Genomic DNA, 26,617 nt, shown 5'->3' on the forward strand with positions numbered 1-26,617 from the left:
GTTTTGTTTTCGTTCTTCTTGTCGCAGCGAAATGGAAGAAGTTGCAGAGCATGACAGTCTTCTACAGGTAAGCAGGAGGTGCTATCGGTAGGCAGCAGTGGTTGTCTGTCGAGTTAGGATACATAAAGATGAACAGATGCAGGTGCCCGTAGTCAGCAGTTTTTATGGCACGAGGTTAGCGGACAAGACACATCGTACAGAAAGTGTAGATCCCTCGAGAATTAGTATGGCTGAGTCACGTAGACACTGGGAACCTCCTCGTATGGCCCCTCCCCGTCCTACTATGATGTAGGGGAGCGAAGGTGCCGAGGTAAATTGGGGTAGTTATGTGTGATGTGCGGAGACGGGTGATCGGGTTTGGAGTTTCTATAGCCATCTCTACTTCTGAATGTCGTTGTATGTGGTTATATAATATATATATCCGGCGAGTGTATTAGCGTCTCTTCTCCATAGGAGCTCTGATTCCTCATCATCAAGACGGACATGCGGATGCATGCATAGTAGCCCCACGAGGTGTCTCTGTTTGCGTGTCGTTGTTTTTGCTGTCTCTTCTAGCGGACAGTGGCAGATGAACGTCACAAAGGTCTGCAGCGGATTCATGGTCAAGTAAAGCAGGTACGTTACTAGTTCTGTTTTCTATTCGAAGAGAGATTTCTTTGTCTCAAGGCGAGGGAATGGAAGTATAGATACAGGTGTGTCCTTCTTCGCTCAAACTGTAATAGGCTTAGAGGCATCCAGTAGGTACTCTAACCGTGGACGTATTTCGCGACCAGAGAAAGTTACACAGGTGTCATAATGATAACATGAGAGAGTTTCGCTAGAGGTTCTTTCTTCTTCGTGGCAGAGAGAAGATGGGGGTGTCGTGAGTTTTTACTGGTGAAGGACAGGGGGATAAGTGTTAACGAAGTTGGCTTCTCTACAAGCTTCATGTGATCTTAATCGTCCGGCTTTCTATTTGAGACTCAAATAGAAAGCCGGATTATATCTTTCTTTAGTGAGGTATTGTCGGGTGCTCGCACAACGCGGACATAGAGGAGCGGGGTGAGGAACGTCCGCCTGAAGAGCGACAGAAAGTAGATTTGTTTAGACAGAATGCAGGGTAGAATGGGGAGACCCTGTTTTTCTGTCTCGAAGAAGAAGTTCTAGAAATACTAAGCTAGACTTTCACGGTTTGTGGTGACGAAACACGACAAGCGAAAAACCTTTCTTTTGTCGTGAGGAAGCAACAGCATGCGAGCATCAGCTTGAGACTAGGAACCTGCCTCAGCATCTTGAGGCCGTTACACCAGACGCTTACGGAGATCTGATCGACTATTGCAGTAGAAGGTTTCTAACATGTACACCTGACGAGAGGCTGGGCATCTTTCAAACCGGATGGCTGTATAGAGTCACTTCTATTGTAGCTGCGACTTTGAGACTGTTCTTGGGAGAGAGAGATTGTTCAGCTGATTTGAGAGAACGGCTTCTTCTCATTCCGTTTTTGCTGCTTCCTCTATTGCTGAGATGAGCCTTCTGTTCTCGGCGGATGAATCACGGCTTGAAGGAGTGGTTGTTGCATATATTGTCGTTTCGTTTTTATATTTCTCTCAGTGGTGTTCTTTGGTGTCTCTTTACAGGCGAATCAAATCTTCAAAGACTTGGCGCAGCTAGTCCTTCAACAAGGCTCGAGCATCGAAAGCATCGAGTCGCAGATGCAGTCAGCCCACAGTCAGATCAAGTAGGTCGAGGAATGGTGAAAGGGAGGTTTCGGAAAAAGCAGAGACACTTTTTTCGCGCCGGGAATTTATATGTGCAAGCACGCGGCCAGCTTGCATAGGGATGTTAGGAAGGGGCCGCGCCGCGTAGTGCGGGTCGGGAATTGAAGAAGGAGAGGTGGTGTCTGATGTGATGCACGGGCTCGTAGGTTTCTCATTGTAGCAGGTAACATGGACTAACTTGTTTCTTCAGGGTCGCTTTGGGAAACAACGCAGTTGACGGAGCTGCTTCCTCATTTGTACCTTCGCTTCTGTATGCATATGTGTATATATACACCTATATAGAGAGATATATATCTTTATATGCACGTGTTTGTTATTTCCAGGGTTGTGTTGCAAAGCGCATAGTGTCAAGAGGTTGAGGGAGATGTTGGATCAAGAGAGCTGTTGCAAATGACGTTCGTACTCAACTACCATCAGTACCTCCTTCCAAACCTCGCTACGGGGTTTGGTGTCTCAAAGCTCCGGTACACAGTGGCAGGCACAGCTGGTGCGTAGAATTACAGAGCCATCGGAGAAGCTACTGCAAACAGCCTTCAGTAGACGGACAGATGATCGGTGGCTTGAAGCATCGTCTTCTTCATGTATATTTCTCCATACATTCCAGGAGTCAGGTTAAACCACAATCACCTTTCTTTCACTTGGCTTTAAGAAAGAAAACGACGTGTTCCGTTTGCGTCACAGGGGTGCAGCTTCGGAGCTTTACAAGGCCCATCAAGTACAACGGAGGTCTCGCCAGCGGTATGTCCGGGCACTCTAGCGAGTGTACGCCACTGCGCTGTTCTGCTCCACATGCGGTGATGCGTATAGCATGCAACTCAGTCAGTGAATTCTGACATAATCATGAGAAGTTCTAATTGTGTGCATAGTGGTGACGGCGAGACTGGTGCGCTTGTACTAGTTCGCGAGCCTTGCGTCGGGTGGGTGTTCAGTTACTAGTTTGCTGGGTGCATTGAGTGTTTATCATAGTATCCGTGCATAGAACTGGTAACGCCAAGTCACCATCTTCACCATCATTTGGTGCTTCCTCTCGCTGAAGCGATTTTGTGTCACACGTACCGAGGGTGTCACTCATAATGTGTTTTCTGCTGCATCACAGGGTGTTTCCTTGTTCATTTTCTTGTGATAGAGTGTCTAGGAACCTCTCTTCTTTCTCTTTTTCTTCTCTCGTCTTCGCCTGCCGTGTCCATGGTCTCAGTTAGTACACAAAAAGAGAGCCCGTGGACGAGGGAAGCACTGCAAAGTGCAGTAGCTCAACTCCCTTCACTTGGCGTCTCGAGGACTCAGGTGTGTTGTTGTCCCTCATATCATCACCGGGTGATCAGCTCATAAAACTTCCTGGCGCTCCTGACAGCGATCATACCCTCTCTATATTCCTGTCTTGCGGGTGTGATTGCTCTCTGCAGGCGCTGTCTTGTTCTGTTTTTGGTTTTCGCGGTTATTTCCTTTCTCTTTTACTTCTACTCGTCGGTGTCCACTGTTCATCAGCGGGCGGAGGACACACCCCAGGTGGCGCTGTCTCTAAATCCCCCGTCTAGTTCTGAACCGGGAGAGAAGTCGAGTCAAGATGGAAGTTCAGCAGAGAGCAGCTCGCTAGAAGGGAGGAGCAGTCCTAATGCCTCCTCTCCGACAGACCAACAGGACTCTCTAGGATCTCGCTTTTCCGTTGGTTCGGCTATTGGCCGGGTGATCGAGGCAGCGCCAATGAGTGCTGGAGGTCCAAGAGTTGTTTTACCTGGTGGTGTCGGAGTTTTGAGTCGTACCTTCAAGCCTCACCCTCCAAATTGAGTGCGTTCGAGTTGGACGGACCGCATTTTATTTTCTACGTCATAGACGTGGAAGGGGAAGTCTCCTTAGTTGTGGCGGGGTTGAGTGTCGGCGTGAGTGCTTGACAGTTTGTTTGGACTCAGAATCCGTTCACTTACTTTGCTGAAAAAGTTTCCTTCCTCTCCTCCGCAGGCTGTCTCAGCCGTTGCCCCCTCCCGTGGGTGTTTACTGAGGAATTTCAAGGGCTTCTGATTAATATCAGACGGGAAATTGGGCATCCGCAACTGCAGAAGTCTGGCGCGAAAGCCTAGATATTGCTTGACTGAGAGTGTATATGTCCCTGTCAGTCCCGGGTTTCTCTGTTTTATGGCTGGCGGATTTCGAAGACTTTTTTTACTTTCGTCTCACAGATCGTGAGTCGCGCTTTGGATGCATCGCTTCCTGGTAGGGAGCTTCGCGCTGATGCAACCCCGTGTTAGTCATGTGATACGTGACTGCAGAACGGAGTTCGCATATCGGTTTCTACGGCGACGACGTTAGGACATCACAGTTTCGGATGGGTGAATGAGCGAGATGAGGATTCCAGCGAAAATAGCTTATGCAGGTGGTACTTCGGGTCGACTCATAACCCTGGTCTGTTACTTGCAGTCGAGAGGCTCGGGTCTGGCCCGGGTACGCTACTGGTGCCTGTAGTGTGCTAGTTATTAGCGTGCCCAAGTGGCTGCGCACCATCGGATCCTTCACTCAAAATGTTGATTCCGGCGCTGTGTAGGTGTTCATCGAAGATGAATGGGACTACAGTACGGGGGAGGCGGTACTAGTGGAGCTCTTTCGATAGAGGGCAGTCGCCGGGGTGAAGAGTAAGACCAGTCGGAAGCTTCTGCAGCAGCCACACCACACGGAAGCGCCGAGGGCTTGCGATTCTCCGGTACATGGAAACTTTTCATGCCACTGCAAAAGGTTGGTCCCGCCGCCGAAGATGGGAAAAGGCTAAAGACGTCATTGTTGGGACGCCTGGTCCCTGTATCTGTCGGGGATCAGGCGGGTATCGGCCCCTGTTGCGTTATGATTCAAGGTGCCGAGCTCTGTACGCAGGGTTTAGGGTGTAGGATACTTGCAATATGGAACAGTAACAAAGTGCTTCAAGAGGCGGTGTGCGAAGCCTGCGACGCGGTGTCCTCGGAGTCTAACACCCTTCACCCCCTCTCAAGCGGTCTATGCCACAGTGGCGACCATGAGCTTCTGCGGACACTGTAGACTGAAGTTGGGTGTGCCGTAGCGTAAAGCAAGTGTACGCGCCGAAGCGCCCCTGGACTGTTACGCGTTCACAAGATAGCGCGAAATTTTTTCTGCTGCGCCAAACTGTCGGCCAACCGGCCTCCCCACGTTCCCTGTCACCGCATCAGGAACAGTCTAGCAACCAGCAGTGTAGGGTTTCCTACGATATCGGTATGGGGTCGAAGCAGACAAGACACGAAAAAGCTCCCGCAGGAAAAATTCGCAGCTGACAGAGCAACTGGCTTCCGCAAACCCAGGCCAAGCCCTTCTGGACTGCCACCAGACTCCGGCGACTGTGGTCTCCTGGACCCGTAGGTAGTCAACGAAGGCCGCAGCCGGTCGAAGTGTCTACTCTTTTTTGTCGATCGCGGTCTCGCCTCAGCGTTGTTGGCGCGCCTTCTTAGGGGCTTTGGGTTTAGGGGACACCGGTTCCTGAGGTGTGCTCTTTGCAGTGGTAGTGGCTACCTCCGACGGTTCCCGGACCTTGACGAACGTCGTCTGATGCTGATCTGTAGGTAACGCCGAGTACACCACACGCGACAGACCGCCTCAAGATTTGGCAGATTTGGCTGTTGGTGGGACAGCATCCCTCTGGGGATTGCCGTCCCCGGTCAAGCAAGCACGGTTCGGAGACAGCCGAAGACCGGACGGGGTAGACCCGTATTGACGCAGCCTTAACCAGTGCCGTCCCGCTATACTAGAACTGGAACGGCCACCTGTCGCTCTCTCTGCAGTGGTAACGCTTTCGACCGGCGAAGTCCCGGTCCCGGACGGCACGATGATGAGGACTGCCTACCGTGCATAAGATGACAGCGCCGAATACTGCCATCTCCGTACCTGTTTTCTTCTGTGCTGCCTGGTATTCGGGGCGGTATTCGGGGCGGCCGGGATGCCTCTCCATCTCCACCATGGGCGTGGGATCGACGGACGCCGGGCGATCGACTACGGGTACAAAGCATGGCATCGGGGACGGTACATGCGACCATCACATCAGAGTACAGAACGGACAGCCCGAAGGGCCGTTGGCAGATGTGCTGCGAAAAACAGCCTTCTGCGCCACACTGGCAACGGCAACCTGCTCGCGAGAGGGAAAGTAGAGCCCGGAAACTACACTGATGCCGCGTTGGGCTGCGAGAGAAGCTTCGGAGAACCAGAACATTCTGCCTACACTCTTGAGCAAGGATGCGCAGCAGTCGACTCATGCGTTGCCGTGGGCGCGAGGCAGGCCGTAAACTAGCAGTTTTTCTCAGGAGCGGGACTACGAAGCAGACGAATTGTTCTGTACTGAGTGAAGCTGCGCGTTGTTCCCGTTCAGAAGGAACAAGGACGCTCCGCCAAAATATGTGCCGCTCAAGCTCACTTTCAAGCCGAGCTTCTTTGGTGTTATCTGCAAAGCACACGCCGGAGCAGAGAAGGTGACCCGAGGTGGAGCAAAGTCACCTATACCTGGGTATCGCCACTGGGTCACGCTGACGAGCACTCCAGGAGACAGCCGCCACGGCTGAGGTGCCGAGAAGCGAGCTTTGTCGCAGAGGCGACCCGCCGTTGGATGCAGTGCTTTACCCGTGGTAGTCGCGCGCACAGCAGAGTGGCCTGTGGCCGTGTAACACAGTACAGGCCGGCCGCTGCCAGCCACTTTCCTCTAGCAATCGGCGGGTGCTGCGCGCTCTGGCGTCTTTGACCCACTAAAACGTGAGGCGCGGGCTATCCGGTGGAAGTCACTACGCGCTTGCAACGAACCGAGCATGGGAAGGTTACTGGTTGCTTGAAGGACCACCACGTCGGTAACACGGAGCCTCAGCCTACACCTAGGACACTCACGAAGATGACCGCTCACCTGTCGCAGCGGGAACCCTGTCATCATTGGTAATACTTTGTCCTTTTCGTGAGGATCGTGCTGCGAACACAAGTCAGACGTGACACCACCAGTTGGTTTTAGTTAGGCTAGCCAGACCCTCGCGGTGTGGTTGCCATTCTGAAAGCCTAAGTCATGCTGGACGAGAAGTAAGTGGCTACCAAAGACGGCGCGACAAACTACTTAGCCGCGGGAATCGAAAAAAGCTGTCAGCGAAGAGACAGCTTCATTGTTTGCTGTAAGAGAATCACTGGCCAGTAAAACGCGCGCAGCAGCTGTCCTGACATCAGGTATTAGGAAGCCGGTTTGTCTCCGTCGGAACCAGGGAATCGTAAACGCTGTATGGCTGCTGCGTAATGGGAGTAGAACGAATCCTCTTCACGTTTTTTACTTCTGATTACTGCCCACAAGCAGATGACGATGAAACTACAAACGGGTTTGTCTTCTGAAGTGTTGTACCAAGTAGGGGGTGAACTCGTACCTCTCATTTGACCAAACTACCCACCAAGCAGCTGTCTTGGTGCTGCAAGTGCAGGCAGCACGAGTGCACCGGACCACCACGGTGCCCACACAGAAAGATCGGTCTGGCCAACTGGAAGGTGCGGTCTGGTCTAAACGTGTCCGCTACCCCAGTCTCCAAAACAACAGCACGACAGAGGCGAACAACGCCGAAATGGCAGGTTCGTAAAGTATACGTGAACTGAAGTGCTTGCCCCGAGACGGAGTCTCGGCGACTGACTGCTAAACACATCTCAAAACAGAGAGAGTCTCAACTGGTGACTGCTGAACGAACTTCAGAACAAAAAGCGTCCGGGAGGGTGTTCTGGAATGGATCCATCATTGGAGTAAACGCCGGAGCAAACCAAGAAAAGCGGCTTCAGTGCCCTTACAGTCCGCGTCAGCGTCTACTGAAGCCACCCACGCCCTTTGACCACCGGCCGACCCCAAGTATGGCTTACCCGAGCGCGTCAATTCCAGCTGGCTTGACAGGGCAGAGCTAACTCCAAGGAAAGACACCAACAGCACCGCGAGGCGCACACGGCGCGCTCGAGACTGCAGGAGTCGCGAGGCAGTCATCTCCGCATTCGGCGATTGTCTTCGCGGTGGGGTTTCAAAAGCCACGCCGAGAGGTGTCTTCTCCAAGCCAATACGCGGACTGAAAGTTTTACATGCGCTGAGGCGAAGACGTGCGTTTCTCCCGAAGAAAATATCGTCACGACCTTAAGAGCAAAGCGATAAACAATCGGAGAGCATAGTCATGATTTGCGCGACCAGAGAAGGTTGACTCTGCTCACTTTTGTTCCCAGTGACCAGCGCTTGACGAACCCGCGCTCCCCTGCCATGAGTGCGCGGACGGCCGAGCAGAACTGGCCAACCGAGTGTGCTGTCTCTAGACAGTACGATTTTGCCACCCATCACGACGCTGCCGCAGTCCCCTGTAGTGTCGTCGATGTCTAAACAGCTCTTGACTAGCGTGGCGTATGGGTCAGCTCGATTAGACAGGTAAGATCTGCTCCACACGGCTGCAGCCACCTGGGGGGAGTTAACACGGCGGCGGCTCCCGCTGTGCACTCAGCCCTGTACTAGAAAGTCTTCTGTGAGAGCGGCAGTACAAGATCTGAAGCATCAGACTTGACACGAAAGCTTCTGCAGATCGCTTGTTACACAGCTAGCGACATGGTACTGACTGAGCCCATGACCAGCATAATGGTCCTCCAGGAGTCTGATGGTTTCTTGCGTCAAGAGCGTCTCAGGCCTACCACTATCAGAATTGAATCGTAATAACACAGCTGGCAGAAAAGCAATAACCAAAGCCAATCGGTAATTAGAGTGTCAAGGCCCGCCCGCGTTACATCTCTACTGCGTTGACTTCCTGTCTGCGCAAGCGGCAGAATTCTTACTGCCATTGACGGACAAAAGGACTGCCACCCTCCCTCCTCTGACTAGGCTGGGGTTTCCAAGACACGGAATGGGAAGTTCCAGTTGTGTGGCAGTCCGCACGTGTCAATGCTGCACTGCTGCCTCGGCTTTCTGGCTCGGTCGCAGCCAGACAAACAGCTAATAGGAGACGTCGCCGAGGTCATTGCGTCCACCGGGATGGCTGGGGAGATTTTTGCGGCCCAGCAATTGCTATCGACTGTGCGTGAAACTACGAATGGGAAGTGAAGTCTTCCTGGCCGGTAAACTGTCACAATAGGCTGCCGGAGTGCGACGCCACGTGAAGAAATATGATTGCAATACCTACTGCTGCCACCCCGGACACACGCTTGTTACAGTCCGCGTGCGGGTACTGCGGCTGTCCTGATTCTCTTCGGATATGTAAACAAAAAAGTGATCCGGGTTCCGTGCTCTGTAGGGTGCGCTTTCCCCACCGCAAATTGTTGAAAATCTGTCACAGAAAAAAAGGGCCGCGCAGGCCTTAACTCTCAACGCATCGTAGCCGGCAGTCGTTAATCCAGTCGCGCAACAGCACTCTCCCGAAGGCGCATCCGCAATGCACTAGAATAAAAGGTTCTGCCAGTCATGGGGGTGATTCCTATTTTCCCACCCGACATTGTGCTCTTGAAAGCAAGAGCGAGGGTCTGCAAAAAAGGGAAAATACCCGTCTTAACTTGACAAACGGCCCCCATACTGCCTACTCCTTACGGTGGAGCGTACCTTCACCAGACACTCAGGTCCCAAACGAACACGAAACGTTACGCTGCATTGCTGGGCTTGCGATTGTCAGTAGCACCCATATCCTGCAGATGGAGTTTCGGTAACCAGACAACAACAGAATGGAAATGGGCAACAAACTGAAGCAAGCACATTGGGCAGAAGATAAGAAGCGCCCTAGCCAGCGTGCTCTGACCTTACCCCCACTCAAGCCCAGATATCTTGACACCCGGGTATTCACAAATACACTCAGTTAGCGTCCCGCCGTAAGCTAGGTCAACGAACTTGCAGGGATATTAGAAGGTACTACTGATAGACAACGCACCAGCGAGCCTGCCCCAAAAATATATGAAACCGACAGAGGACGGACAAAGAGCCCTGAGGAGGGCACGCGGCCTTCTGCAGCGCGGTGCCAAGATCCGTCTTGATGAGGAGTCCCACATCCGACAAGACGGACCTTCTATTCGCTGACTAGGCTTCCAAGACTAGTGAGGCTACACTGAGTTTACATGGGGAGAAGTAAAGAAGACAAAGAAAGTAGAAGTACGCTGGTCGACACGCACAACGAAAAAGAGCCGCCACTTGCTCTTTCCGCAGGGCGTGGTGTGTTCTCGACCCCCCTCGCTGCCAGCGCCTCCTCTACGCAAACCCTGGCATCAGGAATACCGGCCCACGCGACCTTCCCCACCAGAGCGGGAACCTCCTTGACACTCCTGTGCACAAGTTCCTTGATCTCATGTGGTTGCAACTCCGGGTTCGCGGCAAGCATCAGGGCGATGATTCCTGGCATCACAGCACCAGCACATTGCTTGATGATACCGTCAGAAAACAGTCTGTTGCGGCCGACATGCTATCATCGACCGGCAGCCATAACTCTACGAAGACACGCAGAACCTGAGGCTATCACTCAGTGACGTGCCTCCAAAAATGGACTTTTCTTCCTAGGGGCCGAAAATGGGGAGCCTACACTTCCTTCCTGCCGTTAAGGCATCTGCAGCGGCTAGCGACAACGAACGTACTTCACCTGAGCCCCCAAACGCATGTCGCGTACACTTTGTGAGTTTACCTACCTGAAAGAGCTGGGGCAGCCATCGACGTTCCAGATTTCGAAGCGTACCGTCCCGCAGGTGAATAAACCGCAGGAACAGTTGACTCGATATCAGTTCCGGGGCAAGCGACCTGAACGTTCTCCTTCCCGTAGTTGCTTGATCTAGCTAAGCCCAAGCTATGGGGTCCGCTCGGTCCAACACGCTTTGCATTCGCCACCGAGATGACATTGTCCAGGGTCCTAGAGTACGCCGCAGGATACACTTCCTGAATATCAATGTTCGTCCGTTCATTCCCTGTAAACACGTGGTCACCGGCGGAGATACAGAATCGCAGTTCAAAAATGAACACCGCGGCATGCAGCCTACTCCCTACGCTGAAAAGCGGAAGCAAACTGTGACCCGAAACGGGATAGTCTCAAATAAGAGGCGGAACAACGTCAAGACATAAAGCCGACACCGGACAACTGTGTGCCTTCGTTTTACATCTGACTAGAAGAGATCTCAGGTGGTAGCTTACCGACCGCGCGTACTGTACCTCGGGCTGCCACCTATGATCCAAATAGCGACTTCAAAAGGCGGGGAACCAACACTAAAACACCACTACACCTTACATTGGTCGAATATCTTTTATCACGAGAAACTGATGGCCCCTAGGAGAAGGACTGTATTCTGACCTGCCGCCGCGACGTGGACAACACCACTGTCGGCTGTTCGGTTCAGGGCGCGTAATAAAGCCACGCTGCCCGCCGGTCCCCCCCAGCTATGATTCAGCACTTTTGCTCCTCTCCTGACACAGTAATCTATGCAACGAATCGCCGCCGAAACACTGCCCTGCATACACAGCATAAACAGGCAGACACTTTCATCTGAATCATCTGCTATCGCTCTCTCGGGAAAAAGGGACAGGAAAGCGGAGGCTTTCCTGGCGGAGATCAGGGCAGAACAGGTCAAAACAGCAAAACTGACACACCGAACAATGACCAGAAAGAAGAGAGAATCTGTTCACAGTGCCTACTGTGCCGTCGGCGCCGATGAATTTGCAGGGAACGATCTTCGGTCGCCAAGCAACACCGGTAACTCCCATGCCATTATTGCCATGAGCCCCGATCGTGCCCGCAACGTGGGTGCCGTGAGACTGATCGTCCTGCGGATCATTGGACCGGCTGATCATGTTCGCTCCAAATATGTCGTCAACTTGTCCATTTCCATCGTCGTCAACACCTGGAGTTCCGTTTAGCTCTTTTTCGTTCACATAGATGTTACTCTTCAAATCCGGATGGAGATAGTCCACGCCGGAGTCGGCTACGCAGACCACAGGTCGGTTGTCCTATACCGAGCATCAAAAAACAAAAAAGAGCACTGATCTCCGAGGCAGGACACGCCCGGTCACAGATCTGCTAGACGCCTTGTACACCTGGTAGCTCTGTGGTTCCCACACATATTGAGGGAAAAGAAACAAAACGAAGGCAATGCCGTGAGGGGCGCCCTCTGCAAGTGGAAAAGCAGATACGAAACTGAGAAGGAAAGAGGAAAAAACCCTATTGTGTTCTGCTCTAAAAAAGGCACAGTCAAGCCATGGTTGAAGAAACAGAGAAACGATAGGAATGGTCACAGGTGAAGATACGCTCGGACTGAAAGCGTCCGACAATTCCAACAGAACCAGCAAAATGGGCACTGCAGCGGCAGCTCACACGCCCACGCTTGAAAGCCGTACCTCAGACACGTCGGCAGTAGTCATCAAATCCCATGCGCGTTTCACATTAAGCTCATCGAAACCCCAGAGGCGGGGTAACAACGGGTCGTCCGATAGTTTCCGAGAGGTGTCAAACGCCTTAACTACATGATCCGGCTCCACCAAACCACCTGCGTCAGAAAAAAAAAAAAAGCAAAACTCCTCATCAGTTGTTCAGGAACAGTCCGCATTGCAGAAAAGGAAAAAAACACTCACATCTTTGACGATAGACTCGAGGCGGCATGGTAGCCCCTCCTCACTCGGCACAACGCTAATTCCAATAGGTCGACTGTCAGGTGAACACCCGGCCCCAGGGCAGGCGAATGTCGAGTGTCGCCGACGCCACTAGACAACGAACTACGTCAGACAAGCATACGGACCACTACTGCGTGCACGAGACAACAACGTATGAAGGTGACCGGCATCATCCTGCACGGAAGGACAGTAAAGCCGCAGTTCATGACGACTGTAGAAGTATGTCTCTTCTGTTCACCCATTTGCGTGCTGGACAACGCTATTCGTCCTCGTCGGACCAGATTCAAGTCAACGATCAACTGCGAACAGTGAAGCGCTCATCCTTCTCACCTCGGCGTTTCGCGTCATCGATCAAATTCCTCAGTTCCGCATCCGTTGTGTTGGATGGAAGATCTATCACGACCACGCCTGTCTCGTTTAACGTCCTCAGGCTCCCCCCGAGCTCTTTCCCAACATGATCCGCCACATCAGATTCCTCTGCAGTCTGGAAAAATCAGCAATCAAAACTCACAACTCTGCGTAAGCACGCGAGCAGACGCAGGGCACACTGGCGGTCCGGCACTACAATCTAGCACAGATGCCGGACAGCGCGAAAGGGTTTCCAAGTTAACTGCAAGTGCGTCACCTAACAAAACCGAGGACTACGGCCCAGCACACGGTGCGGTTGCAGATGATCGTCACCTGAGCTTACGCTACCTCGCTGAAGTGCGGTGCCTTGTTTGAGACCAAGCCCTTAATATCAGACTCCCGTAGCTGTTGAAAACACATATTCCACTCTCCCGCGCATCCACTCACACTGTGCACAAACAAGGCAGTGAGTTAGACAGACGAATAGTCCCCGAAACGTATGAGCACCGAACAGGTGATCTCAAACACAGGCACCATCGGAATGGCGCCTCACCGTCTTACACAATTCCGAGACACGGAGCAAACTCCAACACACATCAGGCCTTCAGCACCTCCCTCAGTAGCGCCCGAGTGAACCTTGAGATTCTCACACACCCGATTCCCGACCGCGCTCGAATCCCTTACTTCTACGAAAGACGGAATTGGTGAGTCGTCATCAGACTCCCTATCGACGATCAAGAGCCTGAGAGGTAGCTCCTGGTCCGGAATCTGAGGTACGAGTTCAGCGGTTGGCTGTTCTGAAGCAATAGAGACAGCCGGCGTCTCCTTCAAACTCGGTGCAATGTTGTCGTCTGGAAAACGAACCACCACACCAGAAGTAATCAAAGATGACTTAGACAAACAACTCTCTCTTCTGAACCACGCGCAACTGTTTTAGGGGGCAGATTCCCCAAGTCCGCGAAATGAAACAGGTGCCCGTGTCGCATCGCGTTCGGTCGTAGGGCACACGACCGTGAATGCCATGCAGAATCCTGTGAGGGTGAGGTTCTCGTCCCGCTACTGGCGATGAAGCAACCTCAGACCCGCTCCGAAAACCCACCCTGTGGAGGCTGCATCACAAAGGGCTTACCGGCATACTCGTCGTGGCCACGGCCAGCCTGGCGTGCCTGCTTGACCACTTCGACCTGTTCTGTAAACTCCTTGGCCGCTTGACGGACGCCAGCGATGATTTGATCAGTGTCGCTGACTGCCGGTTCCGTCTGCAGCTTCCCGCTCTGCAAGTCCCCCAGGTCCCGGCGGAGATGAAGAGCCTCTCCTCCAGGAAACTGCAACGCCACGGCAGCTACGAAAAGAAGACGACAAGGTAGTCGCGCCATGTGCGGCCGCGCGGCAAGGAAAAAAAGCAAGCACACCGAGTCAACGGTACACTTAATGGAATGGCGGTCCTCGGCGTTGGAGCCCGGACTAGCATCTGATTGTTGTCGGTCTGCCCCTACCCGCATTCCAATTCCGATATGATCATCCCCTTCGCCGCTCGTTCAAAACGGGAATACTCTCAAGGCCGGCCCCTTCACCCCAAACTTGAAGCGCCCTATTACATCGAGGGCTAGCGGTGAGCTGAATGAACTTGGAAAACTGTTGCCAGTGCAAACGAAGGCGAGGTCACTGTGAAGCACAAGTGTGAGACACCGCTGTCGCGTCGCAACAGTTCACCGAAATTCCTTGGCAGGGCGTGAACTGAGTGCCGGAAAATAAGTTTGCTGTCGGTCCGAAACGGCAATCAGAGCACCAAGTAGCGCCCTTCCGCGACGTCCTCCAAGCAGACGTCACGCACGTGTTGGCAAGTCTGGTAGGACCGACCTTCCTGAGACCCGCTGCGCCTCCAGAGACGAGCAGGCGTATCAGAGCGCACCTTTTCTACGGGCCCGGATTCTCTTTTCTCAGATGGAGACAGGTGGCTTCGGGCTTGAGCCTTCGATGAGAAAGCAGCGGATGATCCGCTATACTACACGTGGTGAGGTGACCGTGTGGCGTGGCACGGCCTTCGACAAATTGGAAGAGCAGGTTCCAGCAGAAGGCTGCGCTGTTGACCCTCGGGCGCAGCTGCAAACGTCGCTTTAAGGTGCTGCGCTACCAGCTTGAGGCGAGACCTCCTTTCGAGAAAAGGCATCGTCGAGGGAAAAGGGTGGTCTTTGCTAGCGGTTCTGCAGGAGCGAGGGTCTTAGATTAGAGCTCGTTCTGTCTTCTGCGAGCGAACAGACTGCAACTGTGGCATTGACAGTGCTGCAGGATAAGATGCTTAGCCGCTGTCTCCATATTGAAAAGCAGGCAAAAGCGGATACGCTTACAGAGTTAGACAACCCGTTACTCACCGCGGTACGGACGCTAGTGTCCACGGACACTCAATTGTAGCATCACAGCGCACGTTGTCTCCAGCTGGTCATAGCCTAGCCGCGACAGCCGCAGTGGTTCCAGGTTCGAATTTCCGTATACCCTGCAAAAAAACAGAGAGCGCGTATTACCTACAGAGCAGGTATTAGCTAGGATGGCGCCGGCGTCGAAGTTCTCTTGTTTTTCTGCAGGGCTGGGCCTCCAAATGTGTCTGCTCCAGATTTTCGAGATCCGGTCTTTGCTAGGGCAGCTCTAGCAGATGATTCAGCCTGGAGCTCTTGCCCCACTGTAGCGGATGAGCTGCCTAGAATTCTTATTGAGCGGTGTCGTCTCCCGGGTAGTGTGGCGGATTGTTGGCAGGCATGGCACAACAAGCGGTAAAGCGGGGAAAGTTCCATCACCGGCAAATACTAATCACTCCTTACGGCGGGAGACAGTTTTCCTCGAAGACGGCGCACTCCACCTTTTCGTTGTTCGGCTCACTGGAGAAGGCTCAGATTGCTCTAGTTGGTTAGTAGTCAACTCCTGGCAACGTTACGCAGCTCGGACACGCCGCAGGGGCACCCCGTGGCTCTTCACCCTGCGGAGGAACTGCACTGCGGTGCGAACCGCAGGCAGCACTGTCTGCATGGGTGTAGCTCCCGCCCCCTCATTTGCTCACTGCCTAAGGCAGAAGGGAAAGCACTGTGATACGTCCATAGCAAACAGCCCATAAGTCGCCGGAAAAGGAGTACAGGGTCGAACGCTGACGGCAGTTTCTGTCAGGGAAGACCTCACCCAGCTGGACCACCAGATCTGTCTCGGATGCTTGCTTACTTAACTTTGGGTCTCCTTAGCCCGCGGTCCTGGTGTATGGGGAAGACAGAGAACAGGTTAGGGAACGCCGGTTCCCCTGGAGTTCCAGAGAGCGGTTTCGGTTGACTACTCGGGACCGCTTGTTCTGTGATGGAACTCGACGAACCCGCCACGCCATAGTTATTGACGATACTTGTCACACGACTTCTGTGAGCACACTGCAGTTTTGATTCCCTATTGCGTGCGCCTTCGGAGCTGCTGTTGAAACTGATGTTGCCTGGGGAAGAACGCTGCCAGCCATTCTCTTGATACGGCCTCGGTCCGCCCCTCCTCGACAATGTCTCAGCCGACTATGCTGAAACTTCCCAGGAAGTCGTACCCCTGCGATTGACGAGGCAAGGCAGAGCCCCGACCCTGCGGGCGGACGGTGCGTAGCGTGCTGGTGGGAGCCTCCCCGGGATTGTGGAGGAGTGAGATGTCTACCTAGAGAATACGGCCATATCCCGCTCCGCCGCTCAGTACCTGGGTCCTGTTAGGCGTTCCTCGCGCCGCCCTCCCATAATCCGGTGCGTTTACCCTTGACGCAGCTGGCGGTGTCACCAAGTGCAGGACGACGGCTGCACGGTCCAGACCTAGCTTTCTCGAGTCAGTACGGCTCTCCCCCGCCCGCCATCGGTCACGAACGCGGCCCCACGGTCCCTTGCTTCACCGTCGTTCTACACAGACGGTGAAGCAATGACCCTGGCGCCGTTGCTCTGGGCCGGTTTTGAGTTTTGAGAGATTTTTCATCAGCTCATACATATGCTCCGTAACTAGACTTCGACAGGTGGACTGCAGGTTCGAATGTATAGGAGCGCCAAGTGTCAGCAAGTATCGCTCCACTGGCTGTTGTGGCCTCGGCCTGTCGTCTACCAGTCTCGGACTGGAAAGGCCCCGCCTTGGGAGAGATCGTGGGAACATGATGTAGCTCCGCTCTCCTTCTTAGTCCTCCGACAGCAACCGTCCTTGTGGGAGGGCCGACGGATGACCCCAACCGCTGAAGCGCGGTTGTAACTCTCACTACAAACAGAGGTGGCAGAGCCCCCCAGGAGAAACCCCAAGAAGCCTGTCTCACTTGTCTTACACCAGAGACGCAGCTAGTTGGCAAGAGCCTGGCTCCCCTCCCTCACACCAGCATAGCTGTCAACGAAATACCTGATCACGGACAACCCAGTGGGGTCGCTAGAGCAGCAACTTCGTGTTTCCGTCGGGATCCCTGGAGGTATGTGCTCGTGACCAAAGCGGCCGGGAACATTCAAACAAAGCAGCGGTGGTGCGGAATCCACTCCGGAAGCTACCCAGTATCCGGGGAGCCCAGGAATTCACCTTAAGTGAGACCAGCTCACTAGCTTTGTGAGTTCTCTTTCACAGCGGTACAATATAGAAACCTGTGTTCGCGCTGCCCTGGAAAACGTTTCCTAGAAATTTCGTAGCACGACACCTCCGGCAAGTCAGTGAGGAAGATGTCGATGTTAGATAACAATTCCAGCACGCATGAAGCACGCTGCCTGGAAAGAGACAGTTTCACAACATCAAGGCAGCGATGAACAGACATTGCCGTCATTTCGTCGCAGAGGCAACGACGTACAGCAGAAAACCTGACTACGGAATCAATGCTTGTTCAATATATCGTGCGAACTGCCACTCCTGGTACGTTGAATCGCGGGTAGACAGGCATCCAAACATGTACCACATAGCACGCTTGCTTTGACGTGAGCGTAGCACCATATGCAACATCTGCACGAACATACTGTTGCTGTCTCTGAGTCGAAGCACAAACCAGAAATCTGGAACCGAGAGAAAGATCAACGTAGGGCCCCCTACTAGGCGGTAGTCTAAAACCCATGTAGATTCAACTTCGGCGTGTGCCACAAAAGGCAGTCAAACAGACAAACAGGACACAGTTGGAAAGGCACTCCAATTCTTGTACCTTCACATGTCACGACTCGCGGCACTACTGATGTCACATCTGATCACAGGGCGAGATCTCCCAGAAGTCGCAGGACAACAGAACCATGAAGGCTGCCACCCGCAGGGCCCGACGACAGCAGGAGTACACACGAGCGGCCTTCTGCGCACAAAATGTAGGTAGGCTAGAGGCATACGAGAGAAAGATCGTAGGCCACCGCACTTATCTCTTCAGGCCTACAATACTAGCAGCCAAAAGTCTAAAACTGGGAGGAAAATCAAGAGTAGGAGGCGCGGACGGCTGCTTTCACACAGGGATGCCGTCCACCTGACGCTCTACTGGTTTGAACTCGAGACTTGGAAGTCCACCCACGACCCGAGGATTGAATTCGGAAAACTGCAAAGAGGAAGATTACAGACAACCACCCCAAGCGTGCAACAGCCAAACAAGCAGTGCTGTTTATTTGTGGGAGTCAAACTGGCGACGCGTCTCCTTTCAACTCCCAGCCCATACCTGTGGTTGAACCAGATAGTACACCCCAGCAGCGACGCCTAAACCAGAGAGAATGGAGAGAGGCAATGCCGGAAGAAACGGATAGCGCCCGAAAGTGGTCGCAGCGGACGTGACCAACAGACCCTACGACGAAGGAGACGACAGCCAATAAGATGATTGTGAAAAAACTGAGATCAGAAGCTCCAACGGGTTAGACAGATAGCGAAAGAGGTCACCTCGGAGAAACCAGCATTCGAGTGCGGAACGAGACCACAAAAAGGAGTCAGGCAATGATGTCCGGATGATTCGTCAGACCAGACATCGGACCGATACGGGCATCGCGTACGAAAGACACTCTGAAGCAGGCAGCACGCCTACTTACCTCAGAAGAGATCAAAAGGGACTAGCACCCCAGACGACGCCGCGGTACACGGAATGTCCTCGCTATCTGTTCCTACACCACAGTACGGTGAATCTCCTAGCTATCTGTTCTTAGCGCATGAAACAGCGCCGCGTATTTCCTGGTCTTTCTCTCTCGACTCATCAGGGGAGAGTGACACATGGGGGGGTGCGGATCACTAGCGGAATACGGGACACGAGAAGCCAAGGATAAGCACTGATCAGGCAGGAAGTCTCGCGGCAATCACAGTTTGTCGGAACGCACCTCAGTCACAGCGGAGTTCTCCAAGAGTCCCTCGGAACGCATGTCCATCACTCCCACACGTGAAATGCACAGACGAGGTTTGAGAAACATCTAAGTCATACTCAACGTAAGCCACGCTTCACCTTTGAAGGGTACGTGGACACCAAATGTACGTCTTCAGATGTCGCGCAGACTGGACGTGAGACAAGAAGCAGCCCGGTTCAACAGGAAGATACCGTAGCATTAATCGAACACAAGCAGAGGACGCTCCGAGGTTTGCATGCCGGCTTACCGCCAAAACCGCGAAACTACTAGAGCAGGCCGCTTCAATACTCCAACCTGCGACGCTGGAAAGTACACATGCGAGTGGGTGCAGAGACGCATGACACGGTCGCTAAAACTGCCGAGACTGTGGAAGGCCCTTCTGCCGTAAAAAGACAGAAACATAGTCTTTCCCCGTCACGCTTTTACAATACAGAAGCCTCAGAAAAATGCACGACACCCACCTGCCACACTCCCCTCGGTGATCTAAGTACTAAAAGGAGTATCAACGGACACCACAACGGGAGACAAACTACAGCTCGGAACCCGATCCACCGTACGCTGATTTTTCCGGAATGTCTCAGCCTTCCCGGCAGGCACGTGCGCCTGCACTTCCGCAGTACAAAGCATTGCCGTGAAGTAGTCTGCCCTACTCTTGGAGGCAAAGTCGAACTTCGCCTGTAAACAGTCCGACATTAGTCCGTCTGTCAGGCCTCATGTTCACCAGCCACTTTGAAAGCATGCTGTTGTGTCATTTTGCCTAAGCCCCAGTAAGGGTGTCCAAAACGGAAATGAACCGTACGCCTATGGAGGTAGTTCCACTGAACTGACCGTCACACCAACCAAAGAAGGACGCACTCAACGGACATAACCTAGATTTGAGCTCAAAAAACTCGCCGAGGGAGAAGGGGTCGAGTGTGCCGTCGTTGACGCCCATCCCGAGAAGAGCGGCCCTCCCCGTCAACCGGACTTTCTTGACAGGAAGCCATTTGGCTCCTGGGTTTGTCACTCGTAGCGTACAATCTCTACGCTTTAGGGTTACAGTCTCTATATCGCTGGAGAGGGGGCAGTGTCCGCTGAGGGAAGGTTGAATCTTCTGCAGAAGCAGAGCGCAACTTCAGGAACTAAAGTTTCTGGGACCCACTTGGAGGCAAGAAGCGAATAAAAGACAAAATCCCCTAGTCCGAGGAGCGCGTGCGATGCCCCGCTACGGACCTGGCGCAGCTGGCGTCTCGTGGTCTCGATCTCCGCCTTGATCTCCCTTGTCTCGTCGCGATCTTCCTCTGCCAATGTCCGCTGTTCTTCGCTCGCAGCCTGCCGATTTTCTCTCTCATCGCTCCTTTCTTCGGTCGAACGCTCCACGCCGACTTCCGCAATGACATCTCGACGAGGAGGGAGACGTCGCACCGTTGCAGCTACCGCAAGAGCCTCGCGGGCAGCGTCTCGCCTCTGTCTTCTGTTCTGTTGTCCATGTCGAGCAGGATGACTCGTGGCGCTTGGACTTAGGACTAGTGGGGAGAGCAGTTGTTGGCGAACGGCGGGCAAAGAAGAAGTGGACGGCCGAGAATTTTGTGCTGGACTCGGGGAAGTGTCCGGCAAAACGGAAGGCGCCGCAGGGCCAGTCATCCGAGGCTCTTGTCTTGGCACCTGCGCAGCCCTAGCCCGCAGAGCGCGATCATCAAGTAGAAGAAAGCCCCTCGAAAGAGGCTCCAACAGGGTTTCTTCGCTCGCGCCTGTGTCGCCCGCGCCCAAATTCGTCCTCCTGTTTCCAAGCAACCTCACAGCTCCTTCATGGTCTTCACCAGTTTCTCTGGGTACTAAAGATTCAGCATCGGCAGAAACGACGCCCACACGTGGAAGTGAAGTCTCTCTGTCCTGCGGAGTCCCTACACGGCGTCGGCGCCCTCCGGGCCTTTGCACGGACCGCACTCCGGCTTCGTTGTCTGCCGTGCTGTACCCCCGGTCCGACGCATCGGACACCAGTTGTTCTTCCCGGGACTCCCCAGGCCTCGCACGACCCCTTCTGTCTACTGAGTCAGAAGCTTCGTCATGCTCTTCTCGATCGTGACAGATAACTTCAGTCCGTGTCACATCGGATGTAGAACCAAGACCAGGGCGTCTTCGGGCTGCCTGCTGCTGAGCCGTCATGCCAGAAGCAGGTCGTTCCACAGATGAGGGAGACGAATTGACTGAATGGCGCACCGAAAAAAAGCGGAGACTTTCAGTCCGGGAGCTTTGAGCATATAAGGACGAGGCACTGACTTCATACGCGAGAAGGGGCAACGGCCGCGCATTTGGGGTACGTAGAGTATCGAGAATCCACCGAAGAGGACCGCAAGGCGTCAGGACTGCGAGGAAAAAATGATGCATACACAGCGGAAGCGAAGGTACGCCTATGCAGATACTCCCCGGTCTGCTCCGTCTGACCAGCCCTCGACTTGCGTGGGGGGTTCACAAAAACTCGGTAAACAGAGTCACATGTGTACAAATTTTTGCACAAACGAGTACGCTCGGCACGATAGAGACCAGAGAGAAGATGATAAGAGTTTAGCTGGGCGAGGGAAAACAATCCGTACCTACATTCCACACTACATGAGATACAGCAGAGTTGAAGGTACTCCGCACGGTCAAGCCGGGCACACGGTCTGCGTGAAGAAAACCGAGGCAAACGAGTACGCAGGCATCCTAGCAAAAAACAACCTGTGACGTGTGCTGAAACATGTAACTCGCGCAGCTCTCTTGTCTACAAAAACGCATGCCGTCTAAGACTGATACAGACAGACACTTTATACGCCGAGCCGCATGTCCAGCGAATATATCCAGTCTTCCTTCTGCAATTCACAGATAAGGTCGCCACCCAGGTAAAAAGCAGACACAATACAGTGTTGGTAGCTTCCGAGTACGTCAACTATTCTACTCTCACTCTCGCTTCCTCTCTCAGGCCCAGCACACCAGAACCTTCCACTGAGGTGTTGACACCAGTTGACTGGCTGCAGCGGCGCCTGCAGCTTCTACCATTACGCGAATGTAACGCACCAACTAGAGACTCGAGGCATTCAAGATTGTCGTCGTCTCACCCGCGAAAGCATCCCACCCGGCCATGCCAAGAAGCAGAATCGTGACCAAGCTGCTACCTCGTCCTCCTTCATCTTGTTCCCCTGTCCCTCCTAGACGAAGGAGTACACCATGAAGCAGTAGAGAAGCCGACACCGCGATAGCAATCAAGATCCCCTTCTTCACCCGAGCAGGCACGAGCCATAGAAGCCCGAATGCTCCTGCCGCTGAAAGATTCCATACCCCAAGTCCGACTAGAACACAATCCACCCTCAGAAACGAGAAGTCCAAGGATGGCAGAAGAGGTCCGAAATTCGATACACCTTTTCTTGCTGACCTGGGTGTTCCTGACTGTCCCGAGAAGACACCGTCCACTCCATACTGAGGACGTTGGGACGCTAGACAGGAGACACTCCAAGCAACGGAACCGGAAGCGAGGAGAACCGTTAGGAAAGAACTCACAGCTACGAGAATATACAGGGGTCTATGCCAGCCACGACGGATGGCTACGGCAAGCAAAAAAGTCAAAATCGCAATGTATCCGAGCGCTGCAGCGCTCACCAGCGTGAAGCTACTAGCCAGACGCCAAAGGAAGGTCCCACTATCCTTCAGGGTTTTAATGAGTCTTCTAGAGTCGTCAGAGAAGCTCCGGAATGACCGAAGTTGAGACGGAGGCGAGTAGACAGGAACCGTAGTAAGAGAGGCCGATGAAATTGAGCTAGGAGAAGAAAGAGAAGAAACCGAAGCCGGAAAAAGAACTAGCGAAGACGTAATGACCGAAAGGAGCATACAAAGGGCAACTGGGTAAAGGAGACCTCTGACAAGCAGAGTAGCGAATCTCTTTGTTTCAAGACGGAGGGCAGAAAGTAGAAGCAAAGCCTCTCTTCTCAGTCGTGCACAGTCTGTCGAATGAGCAGAGTTCGGTGAAAAAGCCGCTTGAGAGTCACCTTCGCGCCAGCCACAGCTTACCAGTGGACCACTAGCCTGGGACGAAGACAGTTCAGACGGGAATGTGCGAGGTGCTGGCTCGCATTTAGAGCGTAATTGACTTCTTCCATGGAACTGAGTAGGCGAGTCACTTGAAGATGCCCAAGGACTGGAAGGGAGGACGGAGGACGATTCTCCCCCATGGAGCATGTCCTCAGCCGAGCACTCCATGGTTCGAGACGTAAAGAAAGCCTATGAAAGAAAAAGGTACAGCTCATGATGTGGGTCAACACGAGCGCTTTGAGAATAACCATGCGTAGCATTCCAGTCCCGTTGCAAGGAGGGATTCCCGTGAACGCCCATTGTAGGTCGTTCCACCGCAGGCATACCAAGCCAGACTCGCGTGCAGATGCGAAACAGAGCACTCTTTCGAAACAGAAACAGTACCCGGGAACGAGAGAAGTTATACCATGCCCGAAAAAAGCTCACCACCGCCCCGGGAAGGACGTCGGTGCGGTGGCAATGCTTGCTATGCGCGCAACCAGCAGCCCTTAAGAGAAAACCCCATCCACGTGGAATCTTCGTAAGATCGCACATCAGCAAGACACAAGGTAACGAAAAGGTAGTGACTCCTTCCCTGCGCTCTTCAATACGTGGAGAATTTAAAAGCGCAGGTACTAGATTAGTGCCTGCACAAAAGGCCAGGACGGCTCGCAAAAGACCTTCCACATTTCTGTCTGCTCGCTGATGAGGAAGAGGAAAGGAAACCACTGTCAAATTTGCCCAAGCAACTGTCACGAAGTGTCCAACCTATGTCGTTCCCGGACCAGCGGGCAAACATAATAAAGGCACAGCTGAATGGTGTACTTAACCGACTGTCCAAGCAGTTTCCAGCCTTCTTACGCTCTCATTATAGAAAGGTACAGCAAAAGAGAACGTTAAGAACATTATCCTCCTTCAGAAGTGCAAGGTTTTCCGTGTCTCGGCAAATGCTACTTGCATGCCCGTGCTTTGAGCCGTGTGGTTAGCTCGTCGCGTCTCCGTGTAGCCGCTCGTTAAAGAAAGAGATCGGAAGTGACAAGTCGCAGAGAATAGCTGTTCAGTTGCACGGGCTAGCGGGGGAAGCGTGTCTAGGAAAGGGGTAAAGCGCCCCTACGCGAACTTCCTGTCCATAATGTCCAAAGAATCTGGAGGTAGGAGAATCGTCGTGTCTAGCTGCTGGGAACAGCTTTCGCTCGGAGCATGACATGTTCCTTTTGTCGGCTTATGCAGTGTTGCATGCACCCTGGTAGTAGCAGTAGCGGCAGAACCAACAGCATGCCTTCCCGACTTCTTGACCACCCCACGGAGCGCCCTGTAGGGCGGCGAGGCGCCTGAAGGGCGAGGAGAAAAGGGTTATCGTCGAATCTGTTCCCGTCGCTGCGGTCGACAAAAGTGCCTTTTTTTCTACAGCGAGCTGCAGCACAATAAGGCAAAATGGGGCGCGTCATCAGAGGTAAGGGAGAGGAGAGCTTCACACTGACTTCGGCCCGTGCGTTTCTCTGGTCGGAGTGAGTCTCACGGCATTTCGGGACACCCTATTGTGGTTTCTGTCTCTTTCAGTGAACTCTTCCATTTTTCTCGTCACTCGGACGCTGTTGCTTCTTGGCATACCGCTAATAGAGAGCGGTCCAGCAGACCTCTCCGGCAACTGGTTTCTTTTCTGATGGTGTGGGGTTTCGAAGCGGCTGTGTCGTGTTCGCGGTAAAGGATGCCGCTCCCCTCGAACCAGTGCAAAATGCCTATAGATTTGCGTGTGTTTTGCGCGGAGGGAATCCTTTCAGTTGGCAGTCGGTACACGAGGGGACATGGTGTTGCCTGTCGTCACTTCGAGAGCGTGCCTGCTGCGCGCGTTATCGAGGCGACTGGAATGTCTGTGAGGTGTTTTTCGTAGTTTCGCAAGACAGTTAACATGTTTGGTTCCGCCTCACTTGCAGTGTACCGGGCCCCCTTTTAGTCTCCACTGCCTGTCCGTCCCAGGATTGAGGGACGGGCTGCGGCAGCTTTTCTCGAGAACCGTGCTCGAGCTTCTCAAATGTTTCCGCGAGGGTGCCTGTCTTCGACAGAGCGGGCGGGTAGTTGATCTTCTGCGTAGCACCTCGTAGCCTGGAGCCAGCGGTGGTTCGGTATCGTCACTCTGTCATTCCGTTGTCTTTGTCTTTCCTTCTTGCGTCTCAGCTCAGCGTAAAGGTCGCGGAAGTGTCTTCCGTGCCCATACGCACAAACGCAAGGGAGCAGCACAACTGCGACCGCTCGACTATGCGGAGAGGCGTGGTTACGTTAAGGGTTTGGTGAAGAACATCCTTCACGATCCGGGTCGTGGAGCGCCTTTGGCTGAGGTTTCCTTTCGGGATGCCTACCGTTACAAGCTGAACAAGGAGCGCATGATTGCAGTTGAGGGCATGTATACTGGCCAGTTCATCTACTGCGGAAAGAACGGTAAGCACCTCACTGCAAAAGAACTTTGGTCAGAACAGGCGCACCTCCGGTGTGCATGCTGTGTCCTCACGAATCAACCATGGAGTATTACTGTGGGATTCAGACTTGGAAAGACGTATACTCCGAGTGCGCATGCTTCTTGTCTTTGAGAGCCCGTCTTCATGTACTTAGGCTCGAGTGGTTGGTTCGCTGAAAAGCGTTGCGCACTTCATTGTTAGGTTGTGAACTGTACGGATCTTCCTTGATTCGCGCTGATACTGAGTAGAGTCAGTCCTGGTGTTGAGTAGATGTCTTTCCAGATTTCGTCCCGTCCTTACTATTACATGGCAGAATCCGCTAGCCATAGCTCACGTCTGACGGGTTTCGATGTCTTTCGTAGCCGCCCTGACAATCGGAAATGTGCTGCCGTTGAACAAGATGCCCGAAGGGACAGTCGTCTCCAACGTAGAGGAAAAGGAAGGCGATCGTGGAACGCTCGCGCGAACTAGCGGAACTTACGCCACGATTGTTGGCCACAGCGACGACGGTTCGAAGACTCGTATCCGTCTTCCTTCTGGTGCGAGGAAGACCATCAACGGCCGTGCTCGTGCCATGGTTGGCATCGTCGCTGGTAAGCTTAGCTCACCGTTGCGACAGGGGGCCGCAGAGCACGCGTGAGTGGAACCTTGGATTGCACAACCATTCTAGGGTGGGAATGGGTGTTACTTTCTCTCCCCTACGGAAAGTCAAGTGTTAGCGGGAAAACGCGTCCGTAGTTATGCGGTTAGGGTAGGTAGATCTGTGTCCTGTTATATGAGAGTCGGCTTTGGTGGATGATGCCCGTGTGAGCCCTTCGGACTCGAACCGCGCTGTGAAATGTGTCTCTTCAGGCGGTGGCCGTATTGACAAGCCAATGTTGAAGGCAGGAAACGCTTACCACAAGTACAAGGTGAAGCGCAACTGCTGGCCGAAGGTGCGTGGTGTGGCAATGAACCCCGTTGAGCATCCTCATGGTGGTGGTAACCACCAGCACATCGGGCACCCCTCGACGGTATCTCGTATGGCTCCCCCTGGACAGAAGGTCGGTCTTATTGCCGCGCGCAGAACCGGTCTGCTCCGTGGTGGTCGCAAGACAAAGTTGGCGGGCAAGGCGCAAGAGCAGTAAGCGGAGTAGC

General features: G+C 53.4%; 4 protein-coding genes across 4 annotated transcripts; 2 read left to right on the forward strand and 2 right to left on the reverse strand.

Moving 5' to 3' along the window:
- The first annotated feature begins 22 nt into the window (after positions 1 to 22).
- CSUI_002979 (snare domain-containing protein) lies at positions 23 to 3,601 on the forward strand. The gene is made up of 5 exons (XM_068063177.1): positions 23 to 67; positions 556 to 615; positions 1,617 to 1,717; positions 2,439 to 2,495; positions 3,161 to 3,601. Exons 1-5 carry the CDS (start codon positions 32 to 34, stop codon positions 3,540 to 3,542), a joined length of 636 nt encoding a protein of 211 aa, XP_067924842.1. The 5' UTR covers positions 23 to 31; the 3' UTR covers positions 3,543 to 3,601.
- A 5,333-nt stretch (positions 3,602 to 8,934) lies between these two features.
- CSUI_002980 (subtilisin sub1) lies at positions 8,935 to 15,187 on the reverse strand. The gene is made up of 8 exons (XM_068063178.1): positions 13,823 to 15,187; positions 13,378 to 13,544; positions 12,676 to 12,829; positions 12,073 to 12,221; positions 11,374 to 11,685; positions 11,033 to 11,189; positions 10,380 to 10,652; positions 8,935 to 10,092 (listed from the first exon to the last, which is right to left on the reverse strand). Exons 1-8 carry the CDS (start codon positions 14,193 to 14,195, stop codon positions 9,815 to 9,817), a joined length of 1,863 nt encoding a protein of 620 aa, XP_067924843.1. The 5' UTR covers positions 14,196 to 15,187; the 3' UTR covers positions 8,935 to 9,814.
- A 713-nt stretch (positions 15,188 to 15,900) lies between these two features.
- CSUI_002981 (presenilin) lies at positions 15,901 to 24,161 on the reverse strand. Its single transcript, XM_068063179.1, has 5 exons — positions 22,082 to 24,161; positions 20,149 to 21,352; positions 19,255 to 19,309; positions 18,341 to 18,463; positions 15,901 to 17,426 (listed from the first exon to the last, which is right to left on the reverse strand). Exons 1-5 carry the CDS (start codon positions 23,214 to 23,216, stop codon positions 17,391 to 17,393), a joined length of 2,553 nt encoding a protein of 850 aa, XP_067924844.1. The 5' UTR covers positions 23,217 to 24,161; the 3' UTR covers positions 15,901 to 17,390.
- A 130-nt stretch (positions 24,162 to 24,291) lies between these two features.
- Positions 24,292 to 26,607, forward strand: CSUI_002982 (60s ribosomal protein; the record flags this gene model as incomplete). The annotated part of the gene is made up of 4 exons (XM_068063180.1): positions 24,292 to 24,480; positions 25,203 to 25,463; positions 25,843 to 26,073; positions 26,333 to 26,607. The coding sequence occupies exons 1-4, from the start codon at positions 24,462 to 24,464 to the stop codon at positions 26,605 to 26,607; spliced, it is 786 nt and encodes a 261-aa protein (XP_067924845.1). The 5' UTR covers positions 24,292 to 24,461.
- Between the last annotated feature and the right edge of the window lie 10 nt (positions 26,608 to 26,617).

The sequence above is a fragment of the Cystoisospora suis genome (genome assembly GCF_002600585.1).
Source record: "Cystoisospora suis strain Wien I chromosome Unknown contig_1255, whole genome shotgun sequence".
Taxonomy (NCBI): Eukaryota; Apicomplexa; class Conoidasida; order Eucoccidiorida; family Sarcocystidae; genus Cystoisospora; species Cystoisospora suis.

What these genes read in the sequence shown, in the direction of transcription:
- CSUI_002981 (XM_068063179.1), bottom strand. Translation starts at nt 23,216, where the DNA reads ATGGAGTGCTCGGCTGAGGACATGCTCCATGGGGGAGAATCGTCCTCC. An exon ending in CGGGTGGGATGCTTTCGCGG is followed by an intron (nt 21,353 to 22,081) that starts GTGAGACGACGA and finishes TTTTCCTCGCAG; the next exon opens with TCCTGACGCCTTGCGGTCCT. An exon ending in TATTCGCTTCTTGCCTCCAA is followed by an intron (nt 19,310 to 20,148) that starts GTGGGTCCCAGA and finishes TGTACTTTCCAG; the next exon opens with CGTCGCAGGTTGGAGTATTG.
- CSUI_002980 (XM_068063178.1), bottom strand. Translation starts at nt 14,195, where the DNA reads ATGCGGGTAGGGGCAGACCGACAACAATCAGATGCTAGTCCGGGCTCC. An exon ending in TGGCCACGACGAGTATGCCG is followed by an intron (nt 13,545 to 13,822) that starts GTAAGCCCTTTG and finishes TTCGTTTTCCAG; the next exon opens with ACGACAACATTGCACCGAGT. An exon ending in CAATTCCGTCTTTCGTAGAA is followed by an intron (nt 12,830 to 13,377) that starts GTAAGGGATTCG and finishes TGATTTTTCCAG; the next exon opens with ACTGCAGAGGAATCTGATGT.
- CSUI_002979 (XM_068063177.1), top strand. Translation starts at nt 32, where the DNA reads ATGGAAGAAGTTGCAGAGCATGACAGTCTTCTACAG. An exon ending in AGCATGACAGTCTTCTACAG is followed by an intron (nt 68 to 555) that starts GTAAGCAGGAGG and finishes TGTCTCTTCTAG; the next exon opens with CGGACAGTGGCAGATGAACG. An exon ending in TCAGCCCACAGTCAGATCAA is followed by an intron (nt 1,718 to 2,438) that starts GTAGGTCGAGGA and finishes TTTGCGTCACAG; the next exon opens with GGGTGCAGCTTCGGAGCTTT.